Below are 14,644 nucleotides of genomic sequence, written 5' to 3'. Positions count from 1 at the left end.
TTACTAGTAGGGGTGCAACGATATTCGTATCGATATTGAACCGTTCGATACAGTGCTTTCGGTTCGGTACGCGTATGTATCGAACAATACAACATTTGTAATTTATTTTATCAACTTTCCTTCTGACGATGCTGTCTGTGTGGAGCGCTCAGTGAATCTGCGTTCGACTACTCCGCCTAGGCTGCACTGTCGAGCGCAGATCCACTGAGCGCTCAACACAGACAGCATAGTCAGAAGGAAGAGCGCAGGGCACCTCCCCCACCCTCATTCAGATCTGGCGTTTGGAATTATTTTGGTTTTCATGTGACATATGACCCTGAAGGTAAGCGAGTCATGGACTAAAGTAAAACAGTATGTTGGATGTGCCATGCAATGCTCAATTACATGGGTGGGAACTAGTGTGTTAGCGCAGTTAGCTCGTTAACGTGTTGGCCGTCTAGCCCCATGCACGGGGCGATCGGCGGTAGCTCGTTAACGGAGATTTGCCATGTTGTGGTGTTAAGGTCATTTCAACGAGATTAACCTGAAAGCACTAGTGGGAACACAACGAATATGACTGCACATTTACGCCGACATCATCCTAGTGCAAAGACAAAAACAACAAGCATGCTACTAACTTTAGCCGAGTCATTTAGACAGCTGTTAGCACATGATTCTCCTTATGCTGCTGAGAATATAACCCAGAAGAAGCGGATAGTATAGCTTTTATTTTGGAAAGAGACATTTCTCTGTAATAAACTCTCTTTTCCAAAGATGCATGATTCCTCAATCAGATACAGGGCTTGCAATATCGCTAGCCTGACGTCCTGGGGCTAGCGATTTTTTCAGTCGGGCTACCAAAATCTATCTCTTCCCTGCCCGTCGGGCTATTGTAAGAAGGAAAAATATATGTCAATGCTTTTGCATTCTTTCAGAAATGTAGCTGGGTTATTATGTCATTGGCATCGGTGAGCCACTGTCAATATGTGACATATTGAAGTCGCGTTTGAATTTGCGCTTGTTTTTTTGCTTTCACTTTGCAATCGTGCGAACTGTGTATAGAGAGCGACAGCACTGATCTGTGAGTGATGATAATTTGTGCACCAATTCCTCTGACATCGTCTTATTAATCGTTAGCTTACTATGCAAACATGACAAGTGAAATCTCCCGCAGCAAGCTTAAACATGTGAGAGGTTGATCGCGCAGAGAATCGCTGAGCTTATGTGAGTCCGTGTGTAAAAGCAGCAGGATTTATATTTGACTACGATGACCTGGATGACTGAGAACCTTCACAGACAGATATATATTTTAGTTCTGCTGAGCCAAATAAGACAGGTCAGGGTGAAGAAGTGACAGCCAAAGAAAAGCTTACCACAAAACGGAGAAGTTATGACAAATCAGACTATGAGGCAAAAAGAAAGTGCAGCTTTATGGTTTCATGGACAAAATAATTTCTGTGGCTGCAATATGACGAGCTAAAAAACCAGGGCTGCACATAAGTGGTCCGCAGGTGCGCATTCGCTGTCAAAATAAAAAACACGCACAAGGGTTAGGGTTAAATTTAAAAACTGTACTTTTGAGTTAAAATATATATTTATAATTTTAATAAATGACAAATTAAAAATGCATGAACATTTTTTTGTATCGAAAAAATATCGAACCGTGACACCAAAGTATCGAACCGAACCGAACCGTGAATTTTGTGTATCGTTGCACCCCTATTTACTAGAGGTGGTTCTGTGCTGCTTATTTTTCCTAAACTTGTGGTTTAAGAATTAAAATAATATACGATACAATTAAGATATAAAACTGTTTTTCCTGTTCCTTGAAAAGTATGGCAAAACTTGTCCTATAAAGTAGAAATGTTCTCAAACAAAAAGCACACATCAAGTAAAACACATGTACTATTTCAATAAGAGACACACGCACAAAAAAGTAATCATTAAATAAGCCGTGCTACACACACGCAACATGTTGCCCAACATGTTGCTTCTGAGAAATTACTTTAAAGCCACTATCAAAAAGAACGAGAAGGGAGACATAACATCGATTCGAATGTCACTGGGATATATATATATAAAACCAGTTCCCCCAACAAAAGGTTTAAAAAGCTTTTGTCTGATAATACTTACCTACTATGCATGTGAAGTTTTACCTCCATTTCTAATAAGCATGTTATTGTATGATAATAATTAGAAACGTCTGCCACCACACAGCTGAAACAGTCTCGAACCCCTACTGTGTGCACGTGTCAACGCAACACGATTGGCTAATTTCCCCCCCCAATCTGACCATTTACTTCCTCCTTAAGTAAAAGCATAAAAGGTGCTCAAGGGAGTCTGAACTGTCATTTAATTTCCCTACGTCATTCAGTCAGAAAACATCGCTAATATGCAATCACCAGCCACTTTATTAGTTACACCTTGCTAGTACTGGGTCGGACCTCCTTTTGCTTTCAGAACTGCTTTAATTCTTTGTGGCATAGGTTTAACAAGGCCCTGGAAACATGCCTCAGACATTTTGTTCCATATTGACACAACACCTGTTGCACTACATCAAATAGGTGCTCTATCGGATTGAGATAAGGTGACTGTGGAGACCTTTCGAATATAGTGAACTCATTGTTTAAAAACAAAAATGTAAAAAAAAAAAAAACCCCAGATGATTTGAGCCTTGTGACATGGTGTACTTTCCTGCTTGGAGGCAGCCATCAGAAGATTGGCACACTGAGGTCATAAAAGGTAGGACGCTGTCAGCAGCAAGACTTAGAGAGGTTGTGGTGTTTAGACCAACCATTTAAAATGGTTTAGTACCAAGGGCCCCTAAGTGTAAGAATAGCCCCCTAAACCATTACACCAGCAGCCTAAACCGCTGTTATAAGGTAGGAGGGATCCATGCTTTCATGTCGTTTACATCAAACTCTAACCCTACCAGCTGAATGTTGCAGCAGACTCAGACCAGCGAACACTTCTCTAATCTTCTTTTGCCCAATTTTAGAGAGCCAGTGTTAATTGTAGACTCAGTTTCCTGTTCTTAGCTGATATGGAGGGCACTCAGTATGTTCTTCTGCTGCTGTAACTGCTTTAAGCTTCCATGTGTTGTGCATTTAGAGATGCTCTTCTGCATACCATGGTTATAACAACTGTTTATTTGACTTTATGTGTCTTTCTATCAGCTTGATGCAATCTGGCTATGCTCCTCTGACCTGTGGCATTTTCACACCAGTCCCTGTAAACCCTAGAGATGGTTTTCTGGGAAAATCCCAGTAGATTTCTGAAATGCTCAGACCAGCCTATCTGGAACCACAACAATGCTATGTTCAAACTCCCTGGAATCAGCTTTCTTCCTCATTCTTATGCTCACTTTCAGCAGGTTGTCTACATGTCTAAATATGTTGGTTTGCTGCCATGTGATTGGCTGATAAGAGATTTGTGCCAATAACTGGTTTAACAGGTATACATATCGTTCTGTAGGCAATTTCAGTGATTTAATACCTTTCATATTTAAATAAATTTACAGATTGATTAATTTTTTTAATATATATTTATGCATCATTTACTTGAAAACCATTTTTTTGCTCAATTTCTGTAAAAATAAATAAATAAATAAAAAGAAGAGAAAACTCATGGAACAAAGAGACTTTATGAAAAGTAATTCAGAGTTCTAAGCCTCCTTCAGAGAGAAAACAGATGAATCTCACTAGTTTTCTGTTAACAACAACAGTAACAAGTGACTCTGGCAACAGGAGATGAGCCATGAACCAGCGATGAAATTGCTGAGCAATAAGTGCAATTTGTAAAATAGAGCAAGAGAAATCATTTCACTGGAACAATAATATCGCCCCAGGCCACTAACTGTAGGAGGAGAAGAAAAAAATATTAAAGTAGTATTAAAGCAGACCATTTGTGTCTCTCTCACACACACACACACACACACACACACACACACACACACACACACACACACACACACACACACACACACACACACACGCTGCAGACAATGCAGCAGCCATCAACCTTCCAGTCACTCCAATCAACAAAATAAAACAGAGCATTCATACGGCGCAGATAGACTCATGCTACGCCAGTGCAGATTTAATACTTTGCATCACTTTGTTACATTTTTCACAATTTACCTCACAGTCTGTCATTTTAATTAATTACACGCACAAATCTTTGGCAGCCAAACAAACCCCTACCCCACTTAGCTAAAGCTGCCAAAATGAAAACCTCCATTTCTTTACAGTGAGAAGCAGGTGGGTGTCACTGCCTACTGCGCATGCTGCTGCCCACTTGCATCCATCCCAAAGGGCCTGTGGACAAAACTATACCACAGCCAACTCCCTACATTTATCTATTCCCCCTGCCAACATCACCCACTTCCTTCCTTCCTGTTTTTTTGGTTTCCTTCCTTCTTTCCTTCCTTCCTTGTCTCCCCCCCCTCCCCCTCAGATTACTGCAGTGTTTACCAGAGCTTTGGGAGACTTACCCACCAGGCCATGCAAGAGGTCAGACTTGCCCTATTGGGCTTTAAAAAAAAAAAAAAAAAAAAAAGGGAGAGACAAAAAAAAAAAGAAGCCCCACCCAAATCCTACTGGGCAAGATGCCTGCTCACGCACTGGCCTCCTGGTGTGGACGTTGTTGTGTTTGTGTGTAGGTGCATCTTGCGTCAGCAAGTCAAGACAGCCTACTGCAATACTTCTATTAGCACCAAATTCTCCAATTCATTCCTTTGTTCAGTCTATTGCATCTCCTCAGTCTCATTTCATCTCCCTCCCCTGGTGTGGAGTGTCACCAAGTTTCTTGCAAGACTACACTGTTGAAAATCTCCTCCTCCTCTCCTGGCCAGCTTTCTTCTCCCCTGGCAAAAACACACATACGCACAGACCTACATTGTACTCCATGCCTCTGCAAAGAGCCAACAGTTTTCTGCTGAGCCTGTACTTTTCCTTGGTGGGACATTAATACTGGTAGCTGCCCTATGTGTACACTTGATGGCAGGGATAGAACAATAACAGCATTACAACACACTCACACAAAACAGACATACTCCATTAGTATAACTCCCGCTCTCTCTCAGTCTCCCTTTTCACACAGACACACAAATGCCATAAGACACAGACAACAACAGGGAGGCGCCTAAGGAATCCGTGGGGTCTTAGTGGTTGATGAGATACATTTAGCGTAAGTGGATTAGCCTCAATACAAACCAATCCCCCATTGCAGCAAGACGAGAGAAAGGCAATGAGAGAAAGGCTGGCTGAGAAAGAAAGAAAGGCAAAGGTATAACAAAAGAGTACAGGAAAGGAGAACAAAGGTGTGTGTGTCAACACCAGAAAGGAATCTGCAGCACTAATTTGGCCCATACAAAACTGAGAAAACCTGAAGTCAGGGGAGGTCTTGCCATAGTGACATAAGCTCCCGTCATCATTGCAACATTACACGCCACACCATGCATGAGCATGTGGGTGTGAACGTCTGCAGGGAGGCACACAAGTGAAGCAACTAATAAAATTCAGGTGTGGACTGTGCAGCAGCAGCAGCGCCAATCAATTAATTGTACAGCGGCTGTCTGCTCGCACCACAGAGGAGCGATTGAAAGTTATTTAATACCGAGTTTCTAAAGAGCGTTAGAAGATTCTGATAAGAACTCCCCACGGACACAACGACCCAATAAAAGATTTCCTCTGCAACTGGAATCATGGGACTTCTGTTTCTGCACAATTTCCAATAAGCAGGATTTTTCTACACAATATTGGGATATTTTATAACTTCAATATCTGTGGTAAGCCACAGCAGGAGGTGATGAAAAAACAAATCAGTGACAGAACTGCTTTTCAACAACACTGAATTTATGGGATTTATACAACGATATGGTGAAGTACCTTGATTTGTTAAGCATTAGTGCACTGGATTAGCCACAAGCATGAATTTAAACCTGTTATTTCAACTACAAACTGCTTCTGAATATGGTTTTCCGTGGCATCAGTGCGTACAAAGAAAATAAGCTATACTGCTCAATATTTATCACAAACAAAGTAAACGCACATCGGTGTCTGTGTCAGTGAGTGTGGTGTTAGCATACCTCTTGCAGACAGCTTCTTAGTGTTGATGATTTTTGCAGCATATTCCTGTCCTGATGATTTCTTTACACACCTACGCACCACTGAAAAAGCTCCCCTAAGAAGAAAGAACATAAACAACCAAAAATCAGTTCCATTTCAGACACTGCCTCTCTGGCACACACGCACACACACACAAAGTGTGACATTTGAAGCTGCATCTACATGTGGCAGTGGTTTGTTGTGAATACTAACAATCTCACCCTTTCCCCCCTTCTCTGCCCGTCCCTCTGTCTCAGACTCAGTTTTTTTTATTTTACAGCCATCATATACTACATCACTATAACAGGGGCAGTCAACCTGAAAAGGTGGGACAATCAAGCAAACCAGCAGTCATAACAAGCTTCTCAAGCAGCTATGAATATGAACGACCGAGTACTTTCTCTAATCTCTGATATGCACACAACACAATGCAACCTACTCCCCCCCAAGAGGAAATTCAATTTGCAACAGGCAGTACAGAGACTGGGCTGCGTTTCACACAACAATCGTCAACATTTAATACATTCACACTCACAAATGCACGCAAACATAAAAGGAAGTGCACACTACAAGACGCCTGCCACTCTGAGGAGTTTCATATTGACCTAGATGAATGCTCGCACAGTGGCTCTGGTGATTCTATGAGTCTGAGCAGTTACACAAGATGTAATTACACATGGTTTTCATAGCATCTGGACAACCTGCAGTTTCGGGCCCTTGAGAGTTTCCCTAAAAGAGAAGAAGGGCTCCTTTTTTTTTTCTTTGTTTTTTTTCTAATGCGGTGGATGATATATGGAGGGCTGCTCCTTTCTGCTGCACACTGCTCCCGGTCTCGATGATTCACCAGTAAATGAGAAGCGACAGGTGACACAAGTACAAGTCCGTGACTTGACATTAATAAGCTATGACGGAGCAAAATTCATTATCAAACAGGTGCAGAAAGAGAAGCCAGGGTAAGTGGTCGGTCTGCAGGAAGATCAGGGGCAGTGGAGGGAAGATCTGTAGATGTGTGCGTGTGTGCCAGTGGACTGGCTATGTAATCAGTGCCATCGATTACTGTCAATTACAAAGGACAGAGTGGAAGTGGCAGTTGAAATTAAGGACAGTGTATCTTTATACGGCCAGCGTCGCCCTGCTGTTGATTTGAGGGATAAAAGCCTTAGCCGGCCAAGAACAGCAGATGCTGTCGCTGCTGCTGGAGGGAGCAGAGGAGGTAGCAGTCTGATTTTTCTGCCGTCATCAAAATACCGAGAAAACACGTCATGCCTCTTACACAGTAAAAGCCAAATTGCCCTTGTAACCACCCAGAAATCACAGATCGGCTCTCTTACGGAGCCTTAACAGCGATTCATTTATTGATAACATGATGCAGGGGACAGCTGGTGCGCGGAGCTTATAGGTATTACAGTGCAAACATAAAAGCGGCAGAGCTTGGACCGAATAACTTCCTTATTAACTGATCCAGGGGTACGTAGCGTTACTCAACACAGTAACACAAATCATCTGCAGCTGCTTGGAGAAGAAGAAGAAAAAAAGAAAAAGGGAGGGGGGGTCGGCCTAGTTAGCTAGCGACCACAGCCTTAGGTCGAGCCCGCACAGAGCTGCCAGCCCCGTGGGCTGGTGAAATGTCACAGGGCTACGTCTCCGGCGTCTCTCGGGGCCCGGCTGACGGGTCAAGCAGACCAGAGAACACCGGCTACCAGACGCGGAAAGGCCAGCAGCTGCTCATACACCAACATCTGCGCCTTCTGCTCATCCCTACCAGCGATTAAAAGACGCAACGCTAGTCGGCTAACTCGGCCAGTTTATCAATATCAGCGTGGTAGCTCCCTGGCTAGTAACTGAACGTTAGTGCGCTCTTCCCGTTACTGCCCGAGCAGCTGTTAGCCTATAGCAGCGGTTATTTAGCCTGACTGCACTACGACAATAGCACACGCCTGCTAGCATGCACTGACAGACCACTAAAAGCAGGCAGCAGAATTAAGTCTACAAGCAATTTTGGCTAACTATCACTGCTAGCTGGCTAACCAGAAATAATATGAGGCGAGGTTGCGGGGGTGGGGGGACAAAACGACAAGACAAACACGATGCACACTATAACGTTGAGGCTGCTTACTTCCCGAGCTCCTCGTATAGCTGGTACTCATCAGTAAACCGGGTGGAAGTAGCGGTGGTTGCCATGGTTAGAGCCGTGAGAGGGGAGCCCGAGCCTTGGGGTACGACGGCGGCAGCTGCGGCGGCAGGCTCTCGTACGGGGTCCGAGAGGAGGGTAGCCTAGCCTCCAATACTAAAGCACCTTTCTGACAGGCAGGCAAGACTGAAGAGAGGCGAGCAGAGACGGAAAGGGAGGGGCTGGCTACAAGAGGAGGAGGAGGAGTGATGATGGTGGTGTGTGTGTGTGTGTGTGCGTGCGTGTACGTGTAGTAAAGAGGTGCAATCCTCGCGAGAATAGGCTCGTGCAGCAATGAGAGCGGGGCCTCCAATTCAATGAAGTCACTGAAAAAAGTGGGGAGATGATGGTGAAATGTTCTCTCAGTCATTTAGATTAAATAATTCATCTTTTGTCGGGCAGTGGATCTCACAATGAGATGCCGCTAAAGTGTACAAGAGCCACGTGACGGTCCAGAGAAACAGAGTTGGCATCCAAGATCCGTCTCTTCTCATTTCTTTCAAAATAATATTGCAGGCAACAACCCGGCAGCAGCGTTTTTACTGCACCGGTCGGGATACACCCATCACTGGGTCACACCTCACTGCAGCAGAGTCAGACTGTGACACACACACACATTCATACACACACAAGGTATAAGTTCACACTCAAGGAATCAATATTGATTAATGCAGGTCTTGCTCTCAACACAGGAGGTCGGCCTTCCTGAACAACTGAATTGACTTTGCATTTGAGGGGAGTGCATGTGCATAAGAGAGATAGGGATGGTTAATGGGAACAGTGTGACTGCTGTATCAGGTTTCCACTGACGAGCATCCACAGTGTGAGGGCTGTTGGCTTGGCGGCGCTAAAAGACGGTGTCACAAAGATCCAGAGTGCCTCTCTAAATGTTTAATGTGGCATGAGTGGGAGGCCATCAGAGGACAGGCAAGGTGGGGCTGGAGAGTTACAGTTAGAGGGCCTCTGCATGTGAGCAGTTCAGCTCAGAGAAGGGACAGCACACAGACACAGTCATAAGAAAAAGAGAGTAAAATGGTGATTTCACTTGAAAGTCTTTATGCGTGGTTGTCAGCGTGGGAACGCAAAAGCTGAAAACGCTGAAAAGTTCAAATATTACGAGTGGAGCCAGCTGAATCGGCGATGGAGAGCATGAAAAGGAGGCCAGCATTTATGTGCGAGCGTGTGCATGTTTGTGTGTTATGTGGAAGACAAACGAGCACTGCATTGTAGGCTACTGGCCCTATGCTGCCCTCCTTTTCCTACGTGCTAACCCCGCTGCCTCTCCTCCTCTTCCTCCACCTCCTCAGCCTCCACAAAAGTTATATAATGGTGAACTCCTCAGCCTTTGTTATCTCACACCAACCACACACTACGCCTTGCCCGCTTCATGAGAGACAGAGGAGTGAGGAGAGAGAGAGAGAGCGAGGAGAAAGTGGGATGATTTCTCATGAAGAAAAGAAACATAATCTGTGATTTTTCATGTTTTATTTTCAGATTGTAACAGTCACGCATATGCACACACTGTGCACTTTATATGCATGTGTTACCTACTGTGACGCAGACACTGGTTGACTGTGACTTCTCTCTTGGTTTTGCAATGAAAATGGTGCATGAAGGTGGCAGCTATTTATGCTGACATCTCTTATTACTCCCATGCCGCCCTGCAGGGAAAAACAAAGCACTCAATGTCTATGAAATTGCACTCAATCTCAAAGGAAATGCTGAATTATCATCATATTATAACATGTTTCACTATACACATTAAAGGCACTTCAAAGGTTTCCCTTAGTTAATGTATAGCTGCAGAAATGTATTTAGTAGTTCTTTGTTAAAAGCACCAGTTGAGGTTCTGCGGTAGTCAGAGCCAAAATATCATATTTCTGTTTGTAGCAGACTCTCATTGCTAACTGAAGCTGTGTTTATACCCAGAAAAGACTAACTGTGTAATCAAAGCTTGAGTAGCTGCGATACATTTAGGAATGAATTTTCCTCTGTTGTGACTAATGAGGGTGAATATGCCATCTGTTACATCATCACAACTGAGAGGGTGGATGTGGCCAGAAGCTGAGTGATGACACTCCCATTCTCCACTGCTTTTGGAGAAATAATCCGACTGGGGGAAGTGAATGAGTAACACTCTTCCTTCCTTCAGCAGATACTGTAGTGATGCCCGCGAGCAATAAGCTACCGACCCCCAACCGCTCAGCAAATCTGTCGTTGATGGTCGTGGCTGGGCTGTGCAGCGCCTGGGTGTCAGTGTGAGAGGCTGCATGGGCGAAAAGCAGGGTGTTGCTGATGAAACGCCAGTGTGCTCTGTCAGCTCGGACAGGATAAATAAATAATGGTAAGTTTGTGAAGATCACAGCAAAAATCAGGGGCGACATGTACTCGGCTCCTGTTCTTGATGATTACAGAGTTTAGTCATTCTGTGTTTCCTTCATTTCAGGGAGTGCTGCTAGAAATTCAAGCTCTGCTGACTCAGCCTGGGATTACTTCATGTGGACTATTTCACTACCTATTAAAAAATGAGCCATGAGCTGCAGTATCGGTCGGATGTTTACACACACTCATCACAGGCATGAATGTCATGGTAATTTCGGCTTTTAATGGTTTCTTGGAACTGCTCTTTTTTACAAAATGGAATGATTGTACAGCATACATCTGTAGTGCAAAAGGTTGCATATTTTGCATTTTCTCCACACAGTATCAAACGTATAAATACAGGTTCAGATTTATACATACACTCACTAAGTGGTGCTGACAGTTCTACAGTGTCTTCTAACTTAACAAGGCCAAGGCCTCTTAATTCCTACCACAACTGGTAGTTTCTCTTTGCCAGTATAAAAAGTATTTGTTTGACAGGTCTCTTTGGATTGACCAATACTCAGAATGATGGGGAAATCCAAGGAACTCAGAAGAACTGTAGATTTACACAAGCTGGGAAGGTCTGTTCTAAACAACTGCGGATTCCAACATCAGTTCAGTTATGTACAATTGCGGCTGTACATACAATCGGGGTGGCTGTAGCTCAGGAGGTACAGAAGGTCATCTACTGATCTGCATCTTGGTGGTTGGATCTTGCTGCTCCAGTCTGCATGCCAAATATCCTTTGGTAAGACATTAACCTCAAACTGCTCTCAGATGCATTCATGGGAGTATGAGTGTGTGCAAATGTTAGATAGAACGCACTTACGTAGAAAAAAAGCATAGAAAAACCATAGCTTGTACAAATGGGTGAATAAGGCAAGCTGACGTTTTCAGCTTGGAGTGCTCAGGTAGAGTAGAAAAGCGCTATACAAGAAATTTACATTTATGTAAGTAGAAGTGATTTGGATGTACCACCACTTTGCCAGAGATCTGGAAGAAGGCCCAAACTGTTACCCTCAGATAAGAGGAAATTAGCTAGGATGTTCAGGAACCACCAAGGCTTAAGCCTGCATGAACTGAAAACTGCTTGAAGAACAGCATCACTTTCCACAGTGAAACAAGTCTCATCACCGGGGACTGAGAGGTGCCCCTGGTCCAGAAAAACTCCATTTTTTAATCATTTTATTTTCTGCATGGTCAGTATTTTCATTGTTACCTCCCTCACACTTTTATTTAAACATAAATCTGGATTGGTTACAAAAGTTATTCATTTGTAAATGTCGACAAAGTTGATAAGATTAAAGGTGATAAAACAGAAGAAGATACTGGATGTAACCCCATTGTGCAGCCCAAAGATAAATAGACATTGTGACATCACCTGCTGGTTTTGGACTTTGCATTTTGAAGCCTCAATTTTGTGGAGCCAGAAGTGATGAAATCTGGATGAGAGGCAGGAATGCTAAGTCATTGGGTAATGCCTGCAAGCTTTTTTAACAAGCAACATGCACAAACATATGTACATATGTGCTAATTAGTCCCAAGTAACATGCAAGTATACTCACCAGCTTTGTTGATGTTAAGCACCCCACAGCATTCTGTATTACTTGCCAGATAACTCCATTAAAAATGCTCCAAAATATACAAATACCACAAACACTGTGGAGAGGTCCAGTTCACTGACTCTAATTAGCTAAGCTTTTCAAGTGTAACTCAAGGATAAGTTATACAAACATTTCCCGCAGTGCAGTTATTATGAAAAGGGAACACTAACCATAGAGGCTCAAACCATTTTTATTCCACTCTGTTAACAGGCTTTTTAAATGCAGTGTATCTGGACATCTTAACATGGGAATCTATGGGAATTAACTCATATTTAGAGCCCTCAAGTGGCCATCGGTGGAAGTGCTGTTTGTGTGTTCGGCATAGCTCCTTAACAGACCATTAGGTTGTTTTCCACTTCAGGGAAAAGGATCTAATGGTCGCTTTGTGTGGCCTGCAACTTCATGTGCATTCCCACGATGGTACACTGTCCTGTAGGACTGTGTGTGTGTGTGTGTGTGTACAGATCATCATAGAGTAGTACCTTTAATATTGAGAGAAAAGAGAAAATGGAGACAGCTGAGATAAGCCTGGAGTCTATGTTTTTATAAATGGGGAGCACAAAAGAGAAATGTTTTTAAATCTCTCCTGTGTTAAAGCAGCTGCCGCTACATCAGCAGGCTAATTTGAATAACCTTTGCATGTCTTCATCGTAGCGGAAACACAGACAAACAATGACCTGAAGGGATATTTAAGTGCTGCGAAAAGGGTTCCTGAGGGAAAAGGTTCCAGGTACTTTAAATGGAAAAATAACTACTGGTTGTCCTAGAAAGTTTATTCTCGTCTTCTGGATGTTGAATTTTTTAGTGCAATGTTTTCGGATGATAGAGAATGCATAAAGACTGTAGGTTGTGAGAGGTGGGCACATTTTATTTTATGGTGGCCAAGCCCATTATTTGGTTATGCTAATGTACATTTAAGCAGAGAGCTAAAAAATTTCAAGTCAACTGCTTTGAGATACAGGGCACTGAAGCAGTGTCCTTCTTACACTGTACTTCCAGTGTAAATTATAGGGGAAGGAAAAGAATAATGGAAAAACACATTGAAAACTTTGATTTTTAATTCCTGCTTTAGTTGGTCTTCCTCAAGCTCTGCTTAGAAACACTGTGGACAAACAAAGAGGGACAGTATTTGATGATTGAGATATCAACTCAGATAAACATTGCACATGTATTTTATATATATATATATACACACAGCAGCTCTCGACAGCAAAATACTTGCGACTAGATGAGTAGCCTACAGTTTTTGCATTTTAAGATCATCAAAAAATTTTTAATGTTAGACAAAGTTAGTTAAAGTTGAAGTTAGACAAAATGCATTTTTTTAATATGATGTCATTTGTGATCAGAGACAAGCTATCCAAACCATCCTGGCTGAACAAAGGAGAGATGGTAGCTGACCAAAAAGAAAACCAAAATAATACTAGCTTAAAACTCCTAATCAGTAATTGTGATTTCAAGTATTTCCTTGGTCTTTAAAAAACAGCCTTTGATAATGATAATTTTTCTCTGGGGGTTCTTGTTTCTTTGGCCTGCATGAAACAACACGGTAAGAACACTTTAGAGTGAAGCAAGATGCACATTTTGTAATCTATCAGAACATTGTATGTAAACACATCAAACACATTCTTAAATTGTCAAATGTAAGTGTAAATAAGTCTTTATTTGTTCTCCTTCACACCTTTCTTTGACCACATGACGTCTTCCATCGAGGGCTGGGAAATGTGGTTATGAAAAGAATGTAGGAGGTACATTTTTGACAAGTCAACTGCACCCCGGAGGTTTTGTAAATTAGCAGAAGTTGGCCCCAAAAAGAGGTTCTGTAGGGTCTTGACATCACTATATATAAAATGATCTAAGATGAAAAGTGAACTGAATCAGTTTAGGCTTGTGTTCCACACACTTTAAAAACCAACAGTGCACAACTTGGACTTTACTTCCATCTTGTGTTCAACAGAGAAAACTGCAGCATGAAGGAGGGGAATAAAAACATCTGTGAAATGCAGCTTTTCACAGCACTGGTGACTTACTGTACACCACACTAGTTAAACACACACGCACAAGCATGCCTGAGAGAAAGAAAATCCAAAATAAATTCAAGCTTGTGTCCCCAGTTCTTGTTTTTTTCTTTTTACTTTTTTTAAGTCATTAAAGATGAATGCTGTACAATCAGTCCAGCCATCAATGACGAGTGTACGTAAACGTGACCACAACTTTATATTGTTCTAAGCTTTTAAGAACTGCCTAGAAAATAAGCAAACAACAAAACAGTACATTTGCAGCCATAGATCTTAAACAGTCGATGTCATTTATCTACTTATTTTCTGCACTGTCAGTGCATTCTTTGTTCATATGTAAATGTCACAAAGTTGATAAGATTAAAGTTGAAAAAACAGAAGAAGATACTGGATGTAAACCCA

The 14,644-nt window shown here is 42.5% G+C and overlaps 1 protein-coding gene and 1 long non-coding RNA gene across 15 annotated transcripts in view; one reads left to right on the top strand and one right to left on the bottom strand.

Moving 5' to 3' along the window:
• Positions 1–8,443, bottom strand: part of LOC146568736 (calcium/calmodulin-dependent protein kinase type II subunit gamma) — a 41,642-nt gene extending 33,199 nt beyond the window's left edge. For 4 of the 14 annotated variants that reach the window (XM_085284987.1, XM_085284979.1, XM_085284990.1 and 1 more), the window contains exons 1-2: positions 8,203–8,441; positions 6,068–6,162 (exon numbers count right to left, since the gene is read on the bottom strand). In XM_085284987.1, the coding sequence (XP_085141113.1) occupies positions 6,068–6,162; positions 8,203–8,267 (160 nt within the window). In that variant the 5' untranslated portion in view covers positions 8,268–8,441. Of the gene's footprint in view, positions 1–6,067; positions 6,163–8,202 lie in introns of all 14 variants that reach the window. The other 10 variants (XM_085284983.1, XM_085284980.1, XM_085284984.1 and 7 more) reach the window with 4 other exon arrangements.
• Positions 7,486–10,790, top strand: LOC146568735 (uncharacterized). Its single transcript, XR_014893639.1, has 3 exons — positions 7,486–7,553; positions 10,412–10,600; positions 10,703–10,790. It is a non-coding gene; the product is annotated as an uncharacterized LOC146568735 (long non-coding RNA).
• The last annotated feature ends 3,854 nt before the right edge of the window (positions 10,791–14,644 follow it).

Source organism: Mchenga conophoros, linkage group LG8 (genome assembly GCF_057382185.1).
Source record: "Mchenga conophoros isolate Kocher_MC1m ecotype Shallow Benthic linkage group LG8, M_conophoros_male_GT1.1, whole genome shotgun sequence".
Lineage (NCBI taxonomy): Eukaryota > Metazoa > Chordata > Actinopteri > Cichliformes > Cichlidae > Mchenga > Mchenga conophoros.
This window is presented reverse-complemented; position numbering and strand designations above follow the sequence as displayed.